We start from the raw sequence: 22,084 nt of genomic DNA, 5'->3' as shown, positions 1-22,084 counted from the left end.
TTGTGAGGAACAGGGTAGGGTTTTTAATACTCCTGGTAAATGCCCTTACTCCATAGTAGGATACTCACCAGCTGAGGTTAATGCCTCTTATTCCGAGTTTTCAACTTGAACGTGAAGCACAACATGCAGAGTCTGAATTTAACACACAAAATTCAACTTTTTCCCTTTTTGTCCTGGCGTTTTGAGCAGGTTTGACTAGACAAAATATGCCAGTGGAGGACAGCAAGAGTGTGATAACAATCACACAAATCATTATTCCTATGTCTGCCCAAACTTTTCTTCTGCACAGGGATCCGAATGTTAGCCCTGAATTGGAATACAGTGAGAAAGCCTATTCAGTTTGTTTCAAATGTACGTGTTGCCTTCTTTATGTAAAATAGCGGTTTGAAATCCGTGTCCTGGATGCCTCTTTAATGTTGTCAATTCTTCATTCAATTATAGATTAGTAAATATGCATCTGCATTATGTAATTAATTTTTCTATTTTCCAGATGGAAATGTTGTCTGGATTTGTCGTTTTTGTGTGCTGTGCCCTCCATGAAGTGGCACTCGCCTATCCAAATGGACTAATTAGCCCATCGTGCTCTAATATGCTACCAGTGCATGGTGCTGTTAGTCCTCAAAATGGTGTTGCGCCATTCAGAGTCTCCGCCTCCAACACTTCCTACACTGCAGGAGATCGTATCACAGGTACTGTAAGTCATGGCATAAAGATAGATATCCTATAAAAACCTATACATCTCCTTGTTATTTTGATGGCAAATCTTTTTAAGACACAACTCGCTTTATATATTAGTTGTGACATGTAGCATGTATATGTATAAACCCTGAACAACCATATAACACTTAACGACTAGAGATAATGACAAACAAGAATCAGGCTAACAACATAACTAAATGGAACGTTTTTTGTTATTTTCCTCTGCTTTATTGTCTGCAATGTTATATATGATATTGAGTCTGTAAATTCTTTCATGGACTTTAGGTTTATTTCGTGTTGGAAGAGCATAAAAGCCTGAACTTTCTAGCCAGTACCTATCCTTCACAAATAAAATAAACACGTGCATTTACTGTTTGTTCTCGTTTTAGGTGGCCCCCCTAAAGAGGCAGGGCATTTTTATCCAGACTAACACCACTGGAATGTGCTTACCCTCTTTCTGTGCCAAATTTCCACACTGTTTCACAAGGCCCTCAAAACTCACTGTTTTGAGGAGTGTGTAGTATGTCTGGTTTTCCCTCTACCAGCTCACAATGTTGTGGTAGCATTTGTTAAAGAGGACACCTTTTGTTAAAGTGTTCATTTTAACCTCTTCCCTCAGGCATCTGCTATCAGAGATGTGTGCCTTCCCTGTCTCTAAAGAGTGCGCATGACACTCTTCCACTCTTTACTCTTCACATGGCAATCCGCTTCTGCCAGACATCAGGTTGGTGGACACTTACCAGACACCACATGACGTCATCAACTTCCATCAGTCCGTTGAACAGCACAGAAATTATGCCCATACGTTCAAACATCTTCTGTAATGATAATGAATTTGGTATACTAAGTACAGAGGGCTTTGGAACCACACCCATTCAATCTAACTTGTCAATCATAAAAACATTGTGCAGAACCCCAGTTATATTAGCAGGGACCTTGATATCCAAATCAGTAAAGCTAAGAGGATCAAACTGCAGTGATATGTAAACCATCATTAGTAATGTCCAGTACTGATAAAAGAATACAAGCTCAGTCTTACCTTCCATCTTCTTGCATAACATGAGTTGAGTGCTCTGCAGTCCCATGTCTGTGGACCCTGAGACCTGGCAGAATCCCCTTATCCAATTCTGAGAGTTTTAGCATTTCTTTGCCTATCAAAATGTTGTTGATTCATGTTTTCGGAGTTTTTTTCCTGTTGTATTTTTTACTTCTCAATTGAACGTGACTTGACCCTAATGCACATTTCTGTGGAGAATTACGTGCTGCTTGTGCTGTTGGTACCAATGGTTGAGCCTGAATAATTTTTTCTTGAAATCCAAGCAGAGTTTGTTCATTACGTTAATATTATATGCTTTGGCAAGAAGTCCATGTGCTTTATTCTGCGCAAGTCTAGCATAACTTTGCAGAATATCAATGTAAACAAATGTTTATTTACTTTTCAAAAACTTTCTCCCACCTCTGTTACATATATATTGGAGAGCAAAATGAAAATGAATTAGTCTTTTTACAGTATTCATTTAGTGTTAACTAAGAGGTTTTGTTCACAAATGTATACCTCCAGTTCAGAGTTCATTGAAATTCAAGTGACAAGGTTGGATACAATGAAACGCCTGGAACCTTTGTGCTGTTAGCACTCGAGCTTTAAATTCTGTATTTTGTATGTCTGCACAAACTATACAGGCAAGCCAGGAAGTAGGAACACATGAAAAAAACATAGTCTTACTTCAATTATGATCTAGAAAAGTATGTAAATGCTGCATACTTTTTGTCATGTTGTGTAAAGAAAGTATTTTTCTTGTTTTGAATTTTTTGCATACAAAAGATTTCTGTAAAATATTACCTGACAAATACTATAGTGATTTTACATGTTTACATCATTAGTTAAGTAAATGTTTGGTTATAATGTAAAGTGTATTGATTTTAGAAGGGGAAGCATTTTGTGCAATATGGCTTCTACATTCACCAAATAATCTCTGACATACTGAAACCAATGCACCTTCTTCAAAGTTTGAGTACAATAAAGATGTAATCCCTGCCTGCCAAATCAGGTTTATATGGTAATACAGCTGTTCTACTGCTTTTTGTTAAAATCCGAAAAGTAAGTGTCACGTGCCCGACCTTTAGAATAACGTCATCGGGTCGTAATCCAAACATTTCACTTTGAAATCAAATAGATAAATCAAGGGTATTTGGCTATGTTACATGTCACTAAAACGTAGTTTGCGTATATGACAATAGATAAGGTTCTGTTTTGCTCAAACATTTGTAATTGTTATTTATTATACAATAATTACAATTATTTATTATACTGTATTGAAATTTAGATATCGTGTTTTGTGAACTAGAATACCATTTTGAAACTGACAATGATACCGATTTTATACCATTCCTTGTCTCCCCTTCCCAAGTGACTCTGCAAGCAAATTCTGGTTCCACTTTTAAAGGGTTCTTGCTGCAAGCCCGTACCACTACGGGGGATGCTATTGTTGGTACATTCAGTGTAACAGATGCAAACACACAGGGACTTGCCTGCAACAGCGTGACGGTATGTTAAAGTCTGTTTTCACTCTGTCCTGTACTCTAATTGTAATTTATTAATGATGAAGCTGGCCATGCACTCTACTTTTCATATGTGTCCCCTTTAAAGTGTGGATATGAATAATGCAAAGTATTTAGTTAGAAGTTTAAACCACAACACTACGGTTGCTTAACCTGCAGATTTTTACCAAACCTTGCCAACTTATCTAATATTCTCCTGCCTTTTAAGGTCTGGGGTTAGCCAAGACCTTTTGATTTTACTAAAGTATGTACAATATACTTACACATAGGGGCTTTGAACCACCTCTCTTCAACCATTGTTCTGTTGTTGTTTCATTCACATTTTGCTTTTGCCCACTACAGCATATAGCATGGGCCATGGGTCAGCTTACTTAAAGCCACTGGGTAACTTCGCTATGAGTGACAGCATTTTGCTCTAAACAAGAAGCACATCCGCACACAGGCTACCTCCCTTAAAGTGCAAGTGTTTTTGCTGTTTTTACTTTATAATTACTTTAGAGTTGGCTTTGTGTTTAGTGCCTGATGTCATACCTGGACGTTTTCCGATGTGAACACATGGCACATTCCATCTTTATCAGATCTCCTCCCCTGCCAATGTTGGTGTAAATTTCTTTGGAGTGTTTTGCTTTTCTGACTGCTGTCATTTCACAGCATACCAAATTGTGTCGATTTGAAAAATGTTCTGTATTAAGTCATTCTTTCTTTCTTTCTTGATGAGGGTCTGGCATATTCCCAAACAATGATGTTTTGCAAAAACCATGACAAAATAAAGCAATGATTGCCAGAAGGCTGGGAGCCAACACCAGACCTATTGACTTTGCCTATGCTTGTTTCACGATGCAACCGATTTACTTTGCAGGCTGAATGTCTTTACGCTACCAGCCTCATACATTTAAAATAATGTTTCTGCTAAGCTTTACCTCACAATTTTCAGATCTGCGGGGAAGAGGGGAAATTGCACCGCAAAATTGCACTTGTGCACATTTTAGCCACACAATTGTCACTAGTATTCTTGCTGGTGATAGTGGTTGGTTTTAATCATTTGACATGATTTTACTGTATTAAAGAAGTACAACTGCATCAAAGTAACAAAACTTGCGCTAGCCATTCCGAATCCAGCTCTTTACAGCGAGGAGCAGCATTGTGATTGTCTTGCTCGCTTCTAGGTAAGACAATACTTTGCATCATTAGAGGCTGAGGGACCCGAGTTAAGTTTCCCAGCTTTCTGATAGACCTGGGAGAGCCTCTCACAGAACAGTGGCAATGCCTCATTTACAATGTAAGATGCTGAGCTGACACTGATTCAGACCTGAAAATATTGTCATAAATAAGACATAGGGTTGAGACAGGTGAGAAACGGATAGACGGACCTCTAAGCAGCCAGCCATTGCCTGGTGCAGTATAAACAAGGTGAGACCTATTGGCTATGCCAATGTTTATTTCTATATTTTTTGGTTGTGCTCAATGCTTTAACCTGTGAGTTAGGTGGTCTATGGGTCTGAAACCCCTACTCTAGTTATCCACTAAAGTGTAATCAATATGAAATTAAGTTACAAACCTGATAAACTACTTCTTACTGAATAAAAATGTGTAATTGTTTCATTAAAGTTTTCTCTTTCATCTGTTGCATAATCAACAGAATTAAATAAACATTTTTTTTTTTAGCTAAAATGGATCGAAAGTTACTACGTTTTCATGCCCTGTGGAAGGCCTTTTGCAAAGGTGGTTGTCTTTCAGTTGCTTTCTGCTGACTCTTTATGTCAAACTGGACCGAATGAGGTGAAATATTTGCCCATACAGTGTTACAATGTATAAAAATAATGAAGTAATACTTTCACGAAATGTGGCATATTATGCTGCTTAAGTTTCCTTTTCTTGACGCATGGTTTAGTCAACCCTGCCACATAATTTGGTCCACCCCTGCCCCATATTTCCACTGGCAGCAGAGCACCAGAAACAGGCTACAATGCAGTCCTTTCCCAATGCAATTTTACCATCTGTATTTTCTGCCTGACAAAATTGGGCCTGGTGTTCTCACATACGGGCCTCTTTGAATTGTGTGGGATGGAATTCAACACTGAAATTCAGCTCCGTACACATCTTAATCATGGCCCAAATGCTGCCAAATAAAATTATTTGTATCTAAAGGTTTCAAACTATTCATGCCTCGTATTGTGTTTTCATACCTCTAACATACCCTATTGGGGCATGTATGATATGGACGAATACACAGAATTGTTTTTGAAATCGAACGTTACAAAGAGCAAAGATTTCATTAAGGTTCAATCATGCTCCTTTCTTTCACCTTTGGTGTTAAAAGCATGTATTCCATTTCCTTGCAGTGAAAAGCGCGCAGTGAGCAGTTTGTGCTTACCAATACAAAACTCTAAAGATTCCTGTTTCTGGCTGATCACAGAAAGACGAGATAAGCAAACTTACAATATGTGATAGGTAAAATATTTGGTTGTAAACAGCAAATCTACATGAAAGAAACAAAAAATACAACTTTCTAAATAAACCACAGCAAATCTACATGAAAGAAACAAAAATGCCACTTGTTTAATAAACGAGCATTGGCCGCAGCTCTTGGCTCCAGCTGACTAGCGGGGGCGCCCCACAGAGGAGCCCCACCTCAGTAAAGTGCTCTCCGTGGCGCAAGAAGGTCACCAAGGCGCATGATGCTTTCCGTGCGAGTCAGTCGCGTCGCCTTTCCAGGGTTCTTCTGTGGCGCATGTTATTGGTTTAACACAAGCGCAGGAACAGGACCTGTTTGGATGTTTAAAGAACAAAAATCACATCAGATCAGAAGCTGAAGAAGAGAAATCACGTCAGAAGATGACTAAGAGGGAGGGGGAGCAGTGAGGTGGTACTGCGAGCAGAGAGAAAGAGGGTGTGGAGGAGCATGGCTTAATGAGCCATTACAAAAGCCAGATGGCCTGTGCAAGTTCACACGTGTGTGACCACACGCTGGTGACCGGCAAAAGGCTTTGGTAGCACTTTTAAAAGCCAGTTTCTAAATGTCTCGCAGAGCAGTGCATGCGCGGACTCTAGCGAGACCTAACAAATACATTAACTGGTAAATCATTACATATACTGGCCAATTCCACTGGTGGTGTGGTATTGCCCCAATCCCTTATTTGTGTGTTTGAACTGAATGGGAAATCAGTAAGCACATATCTTTACCTAGATTTCAGCAGGCTAAAAAGAGGTACCCCAAGGCTGGTTATTGGCCTCACTCATTGTTCTCACTGTGCGACATTCGCCCTGGTGAGATCTGTTTTGAAGCATGTAATACAATCCTTGATGAGGATTATAAACAAGCATTTGCAATGCAATTGGTCTCGCATTTACACAAGTTTAAGCTGTTGGCTTTGTAAATGACAGTGCCTTTTATTTATGTTTTAAAAACCAAAACCTAAATAAAAGGCATTGCTAATGGCATAGTCGTTGGCCAGTAGGGGAAGGGGGAAGCAGGGGTTGGATGGGCAGGAATGTTTCTAAGATCATGTTTAAAAAGTATTAATTTTAATACCTACCTCTCAATGCAGTTCAATAATCTGATGTACAAAGGTGAAACGCTTCGGCATGGAGAGGTGTAAAAAGTCTATTTTCATCTGCAGTATAAAATTCCATTTGTTTCAAGTTCATTGCACTTTATGGAGTGTCAAACAAAGTCCCTTAGTGTAGGAGATGTACAATGACGGCTCTGCCCCATTACGTGCCGGATATGAGTTATTCATGTTAGAATGTGGGTAGGTAGTAAACTTTTTCATTGGTCCAAAACAGGTAATACGGAGTTGTTATAAATAACTAAATAAATAAATATGTATGTATAAAATATATAAAGCGCAGGAATCACCCCCGAAGGGGTATCTCCGTCCTATCGTTGCAGGAAAGCCAGATTACTATTGTGCAGAAAGTTACACCCTAAATAGTGTTGTCTTCAGAAGTTTCCTAAAGCGTGCAAAATTGGAACATTTACATAAGTCCACAGGTAGAGTGTTCCAAAATTTCGAGGCCAGATGGACCACCGATGAACGAACGTCACAACAATTTTTGACATGGTTGAATCTACAGGGCGATTTCTTAAAATTCACGACCACCTGTTCCAACAGCAGTCTTGTATTCCTCGACCTCAACATTTTTCCTACAGATGGAAGATTAATGACCACTACCCACTTCAAAAGCACATCCAAGAATTTTTTACTCATGTACAGTAGCTTCCATACCAAACATCTACTGGGCAATTCCTCCGCCTGAGGCGGAATTGCACCGAAATTGAGAATTTCAAATTCCAATCTAAAGATCTGCGGAAGAAACTGGAAGTCTGCCAGTACCCAGAGAGAGTAATCAATCAAGCTTTCAAGAGGACACAAAATAACTGCAGGGTGAGCCTTCTGGAAGAGAAAATACCCAAAGAGGAAGAGAAAAGACCAATATGTATCACTACATACAACTCGAGTTCAAACCAAGTCACCAAGATTGTTAACAAGCATTGGAGGATTCTGAACAGTGGGGGACTACAGTTACCAAAACCTATGGTCTATCACAGAAGGGGGAGGAGTATACGAGACATACTGGTGCACACCAGACCTAAAACCTTGAACAATAACCCCAGCAAGAACTCCAACTTTTTCCAAGGCCACCATCCATGTGGCAAATGCAAGGTTTGTTGTGTAACAAAAAAGAGCAAAAAATTGACTTTCCGGAATAGAACAAGCTGGGAACAGAGATGTTTCAAAACATGCAACAGCAACAACGTTGTAGATCTGATTACATGTCCCGCCGTCTTGAGTATGTGATTTACAAAAGGGGGTGGTGATGAACAGAGTGTCTGAATTGAGCAGACCACTCTTACCCAGTCCAAAGATCAGGGCTTGATCCATCACCGTTATTTATCTCACTGCCCCATCCCAGCTCAGAACCTGGCTATATGCAAATCAGTCTGTCCCTGGCCCAGTGCATCATGGGAACAGGGCAGACTAAACTACCAAGCCAATTCTTTACCAGAAAGGAGACAAGCTACCGGGGACCGGTTTCTGGCATTTCAGCCTCTTCGGCCCGGCTTGCTTGAATCCTGATGGAGCAGTGAGAAAGGGACTCATGTCTGAGTATACCCTGCCACACCTATAGTGGCCAAAATCGATTTACAAAAGGGGGTGGTGATGAACAGAGTGTCTGAATTGAGCAGACCACTCTTACCCAGTCCAAAGATCAGGGCTTGATCCATCACCGTTATTTATCTCACTGCCCCATCCCAGCTCAGAACCTGGCTATATGCAAATCAGTCTGTCCCTGGCCCAGTGCATCATGGGAACAGGGCAGACTAAACTACCAAGCCAATTCTTTACCAGAAAGGAGACAAGCTACCAGGGACCGGTTTCTGGCATTTCAGCCTCTTCGGCCCGGCTTGCTTGAATCCTGATGGAGCAGTGAGAAAGGGACTCATGTCTGAGTATACCCTGCCACACCTATAGTGGCCAAAATCGATTTACAAAAGGGGGTGGTGATGAACAGAGTGTCTGAATTGAGCAGACCACTCTTACCCAGTCCAAAGATCAGGGCTTGATCCATCACCGTTATTTATCTCACTGCCCCACAGTATGTGGGCATGACCAGCGGGCCATAAAAACGAGAATAGGGGAGCACAAAAGTACTATCAAATGCCGCAGAGCAGATACAACATTGACGACACACTTTTTGGAAAATGACCACAAACCTGAAGAGATCTCTTGGACAATAATTGAAGAAGTGGCAAGAGAAGAACACCTCTTTGAGAAGCAACAAAGGTGGGTGTTCCGTCTGGAACCAATAACACTGGCCTTAATGACGAGATACCATGGGGACAGCTGTGATAAACTAACTAGGCCTCTATCCAGGTCTATGGATGGATATGAGTTGCCATCTGACATAATTAATGCACCAATATGAGCTGACATCTATGAACCAACAATGAAGTGCAGCAGATAAAACTCTGTTATTAATGATTCACTAACTTTGTTGACAGAATACAATTGGCGTCAATATGCTGTCCTAGGCGTTACTCAGCAACATGGTAGTGACCCGACCAAAGCGTCTCTGTTAATATGACCATCAGCGCATCAACCAAAAGAGGACACACTGGTGCTTCTCTAAGTGACATTGTTTTTTTTTTTTAGGGGTTCCAGTGCCCGATGGTAGATAACTTTTGTGGGTGTCTGGCCAGGATCAGAATCACTGTCAGACTAACTCAATTCATATTTGCTCGTAAAATAATTTAATTCACCTTTGCTCGTTACTAACATCGCAAAGGACCCACCCACTGTCAATGGCATTTTGTCTATTGTTTCTATTACTATATTGGAGCCATCAATATTCATTCTCTAATGAGACAACAACGATAGAAGAAAGACCTAAAGATCGGGTCTTTTTTACCTCCGATTGTGCCACAGTAAGCGGCCATTTTTTGTTAGCGCTCTAGCTTTCCAACAACAGAACAAGCCGGCGAGGATGACACAGCGTTTGTCTCGCTGTTGCATTTCTGGCATAAATAGATGGTGCCTGGCTACCCTCCCAGATCTCAAGGAGCTGCTGAGGGGTAGGACTAATGCTGATTATCAAAAGCGGTCACGTAAGTTAGACCTAGATCATGGGTCGCTAATAATATCTGGTCAGAGGCTATGAATGGGCCGCACTCGAAAATAAGCATTTCGAGTGACGATCATGTTTGTTTCTTCATAGTATACCGCCGATTAAAACCCTAAGATGCAGGCTCATGGGGCACGCAACATGTGAAACAACTGTATGTATATGCCATATGCATTTATTCATGGATAGGTGCCCTATGCGTGATTTGTCTCTTTTTCATTAACTTCATGTCTCCTTTATTTTCATTTCCATTCGCAACATGGAACCTCTTAATTAGATTCTTTTTTTGCGATGAGCCCCACATGACATGGGATCGCTGTAGAATGTGTGTGTGGAATGTATTGAGGTGTGTGTGCACTGTTTTGTGTGGGATTTTGGAGGCTACTATACCCACTGTACCAGAATTATGAAGAAAAATATATCACTGGTCCTTTTTTGTCCAGAATGACTGAGTAAAATAAGCTCCACAACTATATGGATACTATGCCACAATGTGATCCACGCAACAAGCGGGTCATGAGAACTATTTGAAAAGTCTTTTTATGTGTATTTACAAATTCTATTTTCTCTCCCTTTTCTTTCCACAGGGACCACAAGAGGTCAAACCTTTTTTTTGCGCTTCATTGGGGCCCACTCAAGCCCAGAATCAAAATTTAGTAGCTTATTTTTGCTTATAGGTTCTAGGACTTTAGGCATACTATATTTATTTAGAATTGAGTATTGTTAGTAGGGACCAATAGAGGTCCTGAGGAGTAAGCAGGAGGGGACTGCTTACAAAACATGCCATGTCGACCAAGTAGATAACTTATTTTGTTCTACTTATTTACCCCCTTTTTACTGTTCCCAGCCAGAGAAGTCATTAAATCAATTTTTTCTACTAGCCAGGGAATTTTTAAACATTCTTTTACATTACTGTTACACTTACATAGGTCCCCACACCCCTATCACTTACCACTGTCCTTACACCACACATAGCCTATCGTCAAAAACAAAGTGCTTCTGTGTAGTTCGTAGGTCGCAGCACGCCCCGCCCCGTAGAGGGACGGAAAGACCCCTATGATGAAGCATGACACTATGGGATTCGTAGTGTCAGGGGTGTTTTAAAAGCACATAGTGCTCTCGTTTTGCCACCCGCAAAGAGAGCTTTTCTCACTTCTTCGATACATCAAGTCTTCACCTTTATAATTTGCAAAAACAAATAAAATATCCACTTCCTTCACATTGATAGAATCCCATTGGTTATTTATAACGTCTAGGAGGGTGATTCTATCACTACTGCCTCTGCACTTCCTCGATTGTTTTTGGGATTTTTAAAATATATAAATCGCAGGAATCACCCCCGAAGGGGTATCTCCGCGCTATCATTTCAGGAAAGCCAGATTACTATTGTGCAGAAAGTTACACCCTAAATAGTGTCGTCTTCAGAAGTTTCCTAAAGCGGGCAAAATTGGAACATTTACGTAAGTCCACAGGTAGAGTGTTCCAAAATTTCGAGTTCAGATGGACCACCGTTTTGCCGCCAGCCCTAAGCTTCTTGAAACGGGGAACCACTAATAAACTTTTTCCTTCTGACCTAAGATGACAATTGGGACAATAAACTTTGAATTTATCTACCAAATAGCTGGGGCTTGAACCATACACAGCTTTGTGAGTAAGGCATCCAAGCTTAAAATTAATTCTTTAGCTGATGGGAAGCCAGTGAAGTTGTTTTAATAAAGGGCTGGCCGAGGTCGGAGGAGGTTTTTGTAGAGCCAGGCGCGCTGCCACATTTTGGACAGTCTGCAATCTGCTGAGAAGGGACTTGTTAGCAGATACCAACAAGGCATTGCAGTAGTCCAAGCGGCCAATAATCATTGCCTGAATCAAGGTTCTTCGCATCTCAAGTGGTAACCAGCAGAACACTCTTCGCAGAAGGGTTAAGGTATGGTAACAGGTCCCCGTAGTGGTCATGACTTGGTCAGTCAAAGATAATAAAACATCTATGGGAATCCCAAGATTTTTTGCCTCTAAAGTTGGACCAGGGGATGAACCTAATGAAGCAGGCCACCACCTGGGGGACCATACAGCCTGAGCTGTACCAAACAGCAGAATTTCCATCTTAGATGCATTTAACTGCAGACAGTGGTTCGTCATCCATTCTGATATCGTTAACATACCTTTAGCAAAACGCGGCTCAATATCCTCAATCTTTATCAAAGGTCAAGAGCAGCTGGGTATCGTCAGTATAAGAGAAGGGGGTGAAACTCAGCTATCTGATTATCTTGGCCAGGGGGGCCATGTAGACATTGAATAAAGTCGGGCTGAGACAAGAGCCCCGGGGCACCCCCTTTGTGAGTTTTAAGGTTTGTGACCGGAATGGTCCCAAGTTGATGGTCTGAGTCCACTGGTCAAGGAAATTGATGAGCCAGTTTAGTGCCTGTCTCTGCAGCCCGGCCTCTCTCAGTTGATGTATCGGCGTCTGAGAGACCGTGTCAAAAGCTGCTGTCAAATCCAATAGGACCAGTATCACAGCTTTGTTATCATCCAGCGCCACTTTGACATGATCCAGAACCCCAATAAGGGTTGTCTCTGTAGAATGGTTTGGTCTAAATCCAGATTGTGAGGGATCCAAGATGGTATGGCTATCCAGATAGTCTGTAAGCTGAGTGTTAACAAAGCTCTCCACCATTTTTCTCAAGGGGAGAAGTGATAAACGATAATTTGAGTGTGTCCTCCGATAACTGATCTTTTTTTTTTATGGGAATCACTTGAGCAGATTTACAATCCAAAGGTAAAACACCTTCTTGTAAGGAGGTATTCAAGATCTCTGTAATCGGGGAGGCTTGGAGAGGGGCAAGTTGAGCATATTTGTGCGCCGGCATTATATCTATTGGAGAGCCTGATTTTGCAGTACTAAGCATGGCTTCCACCAGAGATATCTGGATAGCCTTAAAGCTATCCAGGCTCACCTTAAGATCCTCAGCTACATTGGAGCCCAGGTCATTGGACATGACATTCTCAAATTTTTGCGGAAATTTACTATAAATCAGATTAATTTTCTCATCCAGGAACATATCTATGCTGTCACAAAGTCTCTGCGAAGGGGTGGTCTGTAGGGCACAAGCTCTGGGCTTAGTGAAAGAGTAAAGGATTTTATATAGTTCTTCAGCAGAATTTTCAGCCCGGTTCAGTCTTAACATAATATGATTTTTCCGCGCCCTTTTTAAGTTCTTGTGATAAGCAGCAAGTGCCAATTTAAAACTAAGTTTATCATTTTCACGTTGAAATTTCCGCCATCTTTTTTCCAATACCTTACAACTGGATTTTTCCCTGCGTAACTCTACAGTATACCATTCTTCATTCTTTTTCCTAGGTTTGTTTGTGCAATATTTCAGTGGGGCCATTGTATCAATTATTGTGCTAACATTAGTATTAAAAACCATCAATTTCCTAGTACTGTCCATATGTTCTGTAAAAATCATGGGCGTATAAAGTTTGCTAAAGGAGTCATGGGTGACTTTTTACCATCGTCTTTGAGGGCCAGATTGTGTGCCTTCAGCCAGTTTCTGTCTAATACAACAGTTTCTGTCTAATAACCCTGAAAAGGGATCAGAGAATGATCAGACCATATCAATGGTCAGGGAGGGTTGGCATTCATAAGAGGGGAATTAGTGAGTATAATATCCAGCATGTGGCCGGCCTAATGTGAGGGGCCATCATTAATTTTCCTCAGTCCCAGGGTAGCCATATCAGTTAAAAAAACTAGCAGCCTCATTCTTATCCACCTATTCACTATGGATATTGGAATCTCCTAACAATAAAAAATGGTTAGAGGGAATAGAATGAGTTTTCTCAATTAGTTTTAAATTAAATTCTTTAAATGGGCCCGGAGGGCGATACACAAGTGCGCCTTTTAAGATTTCCTGAGTAGATAGCTCAATTTAAAAAAAACGCATTTCCAGCAGGCCACCGGAAACAGTGTCAACTACTGTAACTTTCAACTCTTTTTAAAAAATAATGGCTACTCCACCACCCACTTTCCCTACTCAAGTCTGAGAATACAGTAGTTCTCAGGGAGCGCCAGGGAGATATCGGGTGTTGTCGGTTTTAGCCAGGCCTCTGTTAGAAAGCCAAAATCAGGAGATCCTGAACTAAATAAGTCCCAGAGTTCAATGGCATGTTTTGATGAGGAAGGTACGTTAGCTAACAACCCTTTCCAAGTGCACAACTGGTTTCTGGAATTAGATCCAGTAGGGCTAAGAATATGGCTTATGGGACATCGCTGGGGCTCTCGTTCAAATATTAAAGCATAAAAGTAGGTTGGTTTTGATGAAGCTAAAGCAGTGGAATGCATGCCCAATTCTCCAATGGCAAATTGAAGTATGCTGTCGAGGTGCTTCTCTGATGTTAAACACGGTAATGAGTTTAAAAATGCAAATCTTTGCCGTTTTACATAGTGTGGTAAATAAAATTACCGGGACTATTTTTCTATACATTAAATGACAATAAGAATAGCTCAATAAAATGAGAGGCAGAGTCCGTGGTATCTGAGTCATACGGGCTTTAATTAAGTGGCTCGAGACACTGGACATCGGGTTCCATCACCACTAAGGTTCAGGAAGGGATATTCAACGTTTTATTAACATCACACATTATATATAGTAAAACTGTACAATTGAAATGAATACAGTAGGCGTAACAAGTGAAAAGAGAGATAACAACACATGGGCGTAAAAAAAAGGCGTGTAAGGAGGCGTACACGTAGGCGTGCACTTGATGAGTCAGAAGTGTCACAAGTGGGTGGATGCTTAGAGAAAGTTTGCAGGGTCAGCAGAAATCTTTACCACATATGCGCGCGCAACTGAGCATGACTTGGTGTAGGCGTGTAACTGGGGAGAGCTGGGGGCTTGACTTTAGTACTAGTAGAGGAGTCTGGTGTCTGGGATGTCAGAACGACCTGCACCTATAGCATATCTGGTATCTTGTGTTTAGAGGATGTATTATCTGAAGTAAAAGGTCTCTCGGGCAGAGGCCGGTCATTACAGGATGCCAGTGCGTGCATATGGTTCCTCATGCAATGTACGGGGGCCATGGGCCTACCATGGCAACGGGTTCGGAAAATTACTTGCAAGGAGACAGGAAGGCAGGGCCCTTTGCTCTGCAGCCGGGAATATGTTTACCTATTTCACTAGACTGGAATGTGTTTTTGCGGAGGCTGAGCAGATAACGGTAGGCAAAATATCGTCTTGGCAGGCAGGCCAGGCCGAGCCGGGCACCGCTCGCCTGGGCAGGAAGTAAGGTAGAGGTCAGAGATGCATACCTAAACTGCAGCTTTCTGAGACAGAAGAGACTTGGAGCCTCAATTAAGGGCCTGGCTCGACTGAGCCAGAAAAACGTGGAAAACGTGTGCTTTGCAATATTTAAAAAGTGCACCATGTAAATGCATTGGAAACGTAGGCCTTAATGCGGAATCAGTACTTTATACATGGAGGGTTCACTAACTGACATGCTAACATTGGACGGAAATGCAGAGGCATTATTATAGCAGGCACGGGAAGGGAATTATAGGACATACATGGGGCACCGGTGCATGGATAGGGTGCGAGTGGGGGTCACATTGACTACCTAAAAATTTCTATTTCCTCATTAGCGCAAACTTTTTTTAATTCTTGCAGTTTTATGTCGCAGAAACCCGACCCAAAGGTATAGGAGCGCTTTAGATGAGCACCAGTTACTGTAACATTATCTAAGAATCCATTCATATGTTTTGTTGTTTAGGAAAGTGCAGTGGATAAAACAGCTTCCTAGTGTGTCCCATATGGCATACTTGTCCAAAAATCACTGCACTTGGTGAAGTAGGCCGGTTTGATTTCTTTCTATTATTTTTATATATATATATATATATATATATATATATATATATATATTAATCACATCGCACTAGTCGTCCATCTCCTATTTCTCTCTGCCCACACTATTCTTCGCCCGGCAGTTCTCCTTCTCCCTAAGCCCCTCTCCACACAATATAACACAGACTGTCTACAGAAAGTCACCCGCGCAACATCTGACTAAATCCCCCACACTTTTGATGGAGCTCACAGGCACACACACTTATACCATCACCTACCCTACCAATCTCTCTAAAAGCGCAGCCAAATGCTTCAAACACAATCTTATAAAACAACATCCAGAAACACCCATAGCAGATCCCTATGTCTCAATACACAACGGACACACAACTAATGACATCATCTTCCATACGAAGCGTAGAGCGCAATGGAGAAATGCATTTCTTACTCTATTTACACTCTCAGCCACCAGGAACATCCCACATGGTCTAGTTATCTATATCGCCCCCTCCCAACTTTTCCAAGCTACGGCAACTGTCACTATTTATAATAATGGAACCATACTCATGCAATCTACAGATCATAATCTAAGCCTACTAGACAACCTATTCCCAATCATAAAAGAGCAAGTGTCTAAACCCCAGAAGACCACTCAAGACACCCCTTCCGCTACAACTCAACGTACCACACATCCTATCCGTACCAACAACGACATCACCCACCGTCCTCTACCCGCCAGCACATGTCAAGCCACCTCATTGAACCCCCAACTCAACATAGTAGAAGCTACCTGTGCACCCCCAGCAAACACTGTTCACTCACTGTTACCCATACCTCTACCCATACCTTCAGATCAGCCATCCTCTCCCACAGCCCACTTAAAACACACACTCACGCCTACAGCACCACTACCATACCCACAAACACCCTTTCTTTCCCGCACACTTTAGCCCTCAGAAGCACTCACCACTCATAGCTACCCCCACAGCCCACCCTTCACACTCTCTTACCAGCAGCATCCCTCCCATCGACACACACACAACTACTTACACACCAGACCAGACCCCACCTGTAACCACCCATACAGTCACCCTTACAACCCACCTTACACACACACTTCCACCCTCAGTACACCTCTTACCCACACTCGCACACTCAACAATCTCTACACCAGGCCAGACCCCAATGCAGGCATTCAAACTCCTATCCAAACCCACACACATAACACAACCGCATACCACATGCCCACCTGCACATAACCCCAGACTCGATGAGATCATATCTTCATTGAACCAAATCAGAGAAGAACTCCAAGCGCTCAATGATCGTTTAGCGAAACAACCATGGGGTGACAGAACAACTAGACATCCCAAAATCTGCCAACCTAGAAGCCAAACTACCACTAACACGACTCCCCATTGTCCCACCTGGTCATCATTCCCCTCCTCCAACAATTCAGCCTGACCAATTAGAAGCACCAACTTGCTCTCAGAGTGATTTTCTATCCCTGGTGAGTTCATACCATCTCGCTTCTATGAAGCCTATCACACCTCCTCCATCACCAACTCCCGTTCCATTAATGCATAACACACCCGCAGCATCATTAATTCCTACTATCCCCTTAAATCCCAGTAGGAGCACTAAACCAAACAGAGGCATCACAAACAACAACCTTAGAAGAATCCTTATCACTCAGGAACCCTCTTCATCCACCAGCACGCCCACACTCAAATGTATTCTCCTAAATTGCAGATCGGCTGTTCGACATGCAGCGGACATAGCTGATCTCATCCTCACACATGAGCCAGACTTGGTAATGCTAACTGAAACATGGTTAAAAGAATCCTCCACACCAATCAGTGACATTCTAGTTCCACCCTACTACAACATAATCAGACTAGACCGAGCTAGAGCCGACAAGTCCGGGGTTGGTATAGCCTGCATACATCGCAGCAATATCTCGGTAAGCAGAGCCATCTCCCCTTCATTCCAGTCTTGTGAACACTTGTGCCTTAATATCTCTAGCAAGGGTACACCGGTCTGCTCTCTGCATGTCATCTATCACCCACCAGGTGAGAACCTCACCTTCACTGAACACTTCATGGACATGGTGTCATCCTACATGGGTCGACAAAATACCCAAATATTCCTCGGAGATTCTCTCCATTCGAATGATCCTAATGATTCAGCAGTGAACAGTCTTAAGCATTTCCTGGCTGACCTAGACCTAACACAGTTCTGCAACATCCCCACACACGACAAAGGATCGATCTTGGACTTACTAATCTCTAAAATAGGCCACATTCAGCTAGAGTCGATCATACCCTGCGATTGGTCAGACCATCACATCATCACCTTCACCATTAAGGAAAAGGTGAAAATGAGCTCCGCCCAACCTACAAGACTAAATGTGTGGAAAAGAGACCTAAAACAACTGAAGCCCAACACCTTACGGTCCTCCTGTACCAACCTATTGCTGCCTCCCGCAGGATTTACTACAGTACACAAGCTCACCAACCACTACCTCTCGACCATGACATCAATAATAGGCAAGGTAGCACCCCAGCAACTAAAAAGAGTCTCTCTGAAAGACTCTAAACCTTGGTATAACGGTATACTCAACAAGGATAGGCGCTCCCTCAGATTTGCAGAACGGGTCTGGAGGTCAACACCATCTACCAACCACCTTATGATCCTCCGGTCAAAGAGAAACTCATATTTTCGCAAGATCAAGCGCACCAAAGCAGATTATTTCAGCCTCCAACTTAACCAGGCAAGAAACCGTCCCAAAAAACTCTTTCAGCTGATCAAAACTCAATTTAAGGAGGCACCTCATCGCCCACAAGATACTGAATGCTCGCAGCCAAACTGTGAAGAATTCTCCACCTGCTTCTCTCTAAAGACCGACACCATCAAGAAAGACCTCCTAAAGGACCTACCTTTATATGCGAGACCGAATACACGAACCTCCCCAATTCACAGTTCCACGCAATGCCAATCCCTATCAAAGTCTATTCCTAAAAATAATGCAAGCTGGTCATTTTCTTCCTACTCCAAGTTGCCCTAGGCAAAATTCTCAGTGCATTGCACCCAGCCAACCACTCCGCTAACCCACTTCTGGCAAACGCAGTCAAAGATCTTACTCCTCTGCTTCTACCTCTCTGGTCTAAGATCCTAAACCATTCCCTCCAACAAGGATGCATCTCTGACACCCTCAAAGTAGGCCAGGTTTCACCCACTCTAAAGAAGCCCACAGCAGACCCCACGGACCTAAACAACTATCGCCCAATCTCCAATATCTCCACCCTAGCCAAGTTGCTGGAAAAATGTGTACATTTACAGCTAACTAAACATATTGATCATTTTGACCTACTCAACCAACACCAATCAGGTTTCCGTGCTGGCCACGTCACATAATCAGCCATGACACACATCATTGATGATGCGCTGCAAATACTTGACCAAAATGGATCCTGTATACTCATCCTACTTGACCTATCTTCAGCCTTTGTTACGGTTAAACACGAGAACCTGTTAGACCTCCTGAAACACAGAATGGGCTTATCTGGGGCAGTCCTAAGTTGGTCAGTCCTAAGTTGGTTCTCCTCATTTCTCCAAAATCGGACACAACAATTCAAAATCAAGAACACCCTGTCCAAGCCCGTCCCAGTGACCCTGGGGGTACCGCAAGGATCAGCCTTATCTCCAACACTGTTTAATCTCTTCCTGGAACCTCTAACGGAAATTCTACAAACCTCTAACGTACAATACCACATGTATGCAGATGATACACCGCTATACCTCAAGATACACTCCTTAGAGGATATCAAACTACTCAACACAGCTCTTAGGAACAACCAAACTTGGATAATCATCTTAAATTGAACATCCAAAGACTGAATTTCTTCTAATAGCCCCACCGGCTCAAATCCCGAAATTGCAAGATTGGATCAAACATATTACGGCGTTCAACGTACAACCGACCATTGTGGATTCAACAAAATCACTTGGAATAACTGTAGACAGTACCTTCAATATGCAAAAACATATGCTACAATGCTACAAAGGGAGATTACCTTCAGATAAACACATTGAGGAAACTAAAACCCGTCCTACCACACTGGTTCTGAACGTAGCTCCCACATCTCCCCGGACCTCCAATCCCTGAACTGGCTACCCCTTGATGCGAGAATTGAACTGAAAATTGCGTGCATGACGAACAGAGCCTTGCATCAAAAGACCCCCAGCTACCTGGCACAGAAACTGAGGATCTCTGGTGGTACCAGATTCTCAAGAAATGCAGAAAAATTACTACTGAAACCACAAACATTCCATAAGAAAAAAACCTATAACAGATCCTTCTCTGGGATGGCACCTAGAATTTGGAATGCCTTACCCCCTGAAATCAGACTTAGCCCTTCCACCACTGCTTTTAAAAGGAAGTTAAATCCATCCTCTTGGCTATACACATGAGTATGGTCTGCTGAATCAATGTGGTGAAAGGCACCTAAGCTCTCAACCACAAGACACTTATTGATGCCAAATATCACAATATTGTTTTTCTTTATCATTTTCGCTGTACTTATGTGTATCTACTCTTATTGCCTGTATATGTAACATTTACTGTTTGCATAGCGCTCTGATATCCACTAGGATCTTGTTCGCGCTTTATACAACTTTTCAAATAAATAAATAAAACCTCGATTCCCTTAGACACCAGCAACCGCTGTGATGCAGCATCGGTCCCTTTATTGGACATGGGCATGTTTTAGGGAAATGTTTCCTGTTTGGGAATGCAAAGGAACGGACAGAAGGTTGCTGTCCCTTGCCGGCCTTTATCCCTGCATCTGTGGCCAAACCTACGGGCTGGTGTATTACTCTATCAGGAGCTACACTTTTTCTCCTCTTTGTAGGAACGCTCTCCTTTACTGGAGTCACACCAATCTCCTGACCACTATACGCTCACCTCTGACTCATTCCTCTGCACTTTTTCTCAACTTATCTTTACGTCATCATTGCCGCATTTTAAATTATTATTCACAAATGCATCAATCGGTGCCAGCTCTTTATGATGGAGTAAATATTAGTTCCCTGACTCATTCCTCCACACTTTTTCTCAACATGTTTTATGTCATCATTGTTGCATATTAAATTATTATTAACAAAAGCATCAATCGGTACCAGCTCTTTATGAATGAGTAAATGTTAATTCCCTGCCAATTCACACAGATGAGTGATTTCATTTTTTCATTCCTGCTTTAACAAGTCTTTAATCCCTCTCTTACACCGCCCCCCATAGCAGTTCATCGCAACTGACCTTCAGGGCGCTGATTTAACCTCGCAGGCCTCCTTTCCTACTTGAGTGCAGCCCACTTGAAGCGAGGGATGGCACCTGATTAGGTTTCTCTGTCATTGGATACATGTGAGGCTGCCAGCTTTGAGGCTGCAGCCAAGGGTGTGAGGGCCACTGCTTACAGGTCTCCGCTCAGAACAGCCACCCGCACAACTCCCTTCATCATTGTCAGCCTGAGACCCAGGAGCCCGCTTGCAACGGAGGCATACATTGTTCAATGTCGCTGCTCGAGTACAGACAACATTACTGGGTGAGTAGAGCGTGGAAGACCTCAGGAGAGATGCGAGTGGGGGTCACTGTGCCCCTACGTTATCAGCGCGTGCACTGTAAGGAACCCCTATGTTATGAGCGCATGCACTGTAAGTAAAGAAGCGGTTGAGAATGTCCCAGCAGCTTCTAAAGTGAAAGCACGGGCAGCGTGCTGAATGTAAACTAAAAACAAGTCGTCTTGCCCAAAATGGGACAAACTCAATAAAGAAAATAGTGCTTACAAGAATCAATAAGACGCACTGTGCAAGAACCGAAGTAAAGAAGCCAGTAGCCATGGGATGTTACAAATTACGTCAAGGTGGTACAAAGGAGGGACTAACAAGCCTCTTTACGAATCAGAAGCCAGCATTTACAAAGGACAAACACGCAAGCCAATTAAAAATATGGGAGGGGTGAGCGGGGGGGCTACTCTGCCGTAATGAACTGCAACATATCATCACCAGAGCAGCTGCTTTAGGCTCGACCTAAAAATGTGGTGCTATTACTGTGATTTAGAAAGACCATATTTCCATTAAATGTATGTAAAATTGTAAACAGACTTTTTCTCATTTGAACCCTTGGTGTGTAAATGTACCATCTCCTCTAAATATTCATATATGTTTCTACTACATTACAACTTGGGTCTCTTGTTAACATTTCCTGATTTGATCTTTGGCATATTGTCTCTGCCCTCGTCTGATTCAACACTCATTTCTCATGGTACTTGGTGACTAGTAATAAAGGGCCTCATTCTGAGGTTGGTAGTGTT

General features: G+C 42.3%; 1 protein-coding gene across 1 annotated transcript in view; it reads left to right on the top strand.

The window, feature by feature from the left end:
* The window catches only part of LOC147747647 (ferric reductase 1-like), a 400,432-nt gene that overhangs the window by 62,352 nt on the left and 315,996 nt on the right, over positions 1-22,084 (top strand). The window contains exons 3-4 of the mRNA XM_086954577.1: positions 491-689; positions 3,108-3,244. Coding sequence (XP_086810703.1) covers positions 491-689; positions 3,108-3,244 — 336 coding nt within the window. The remainder of the gene's footprint in view (positions 1-490; positions 690-3,107; positions 3,245-22,084) is intronic.

Source organism: Lissotriton vulgaris, chromosome 1_1 (genome assembly GCF_964263255.1).
Source record: "Lissotriton vulgaris chromosome 1_1, aLisVul1.2, whole genome shotgun sequence".
NCBI lineage: Eukaryota > Metazoa > Chordata > Amphibia > Caudata > Salamandridae > Lissotriton > Lissotriton vulgaris.
This window is presented reverse-complemented; position numbering and strand designations above follow the sequence as displayed.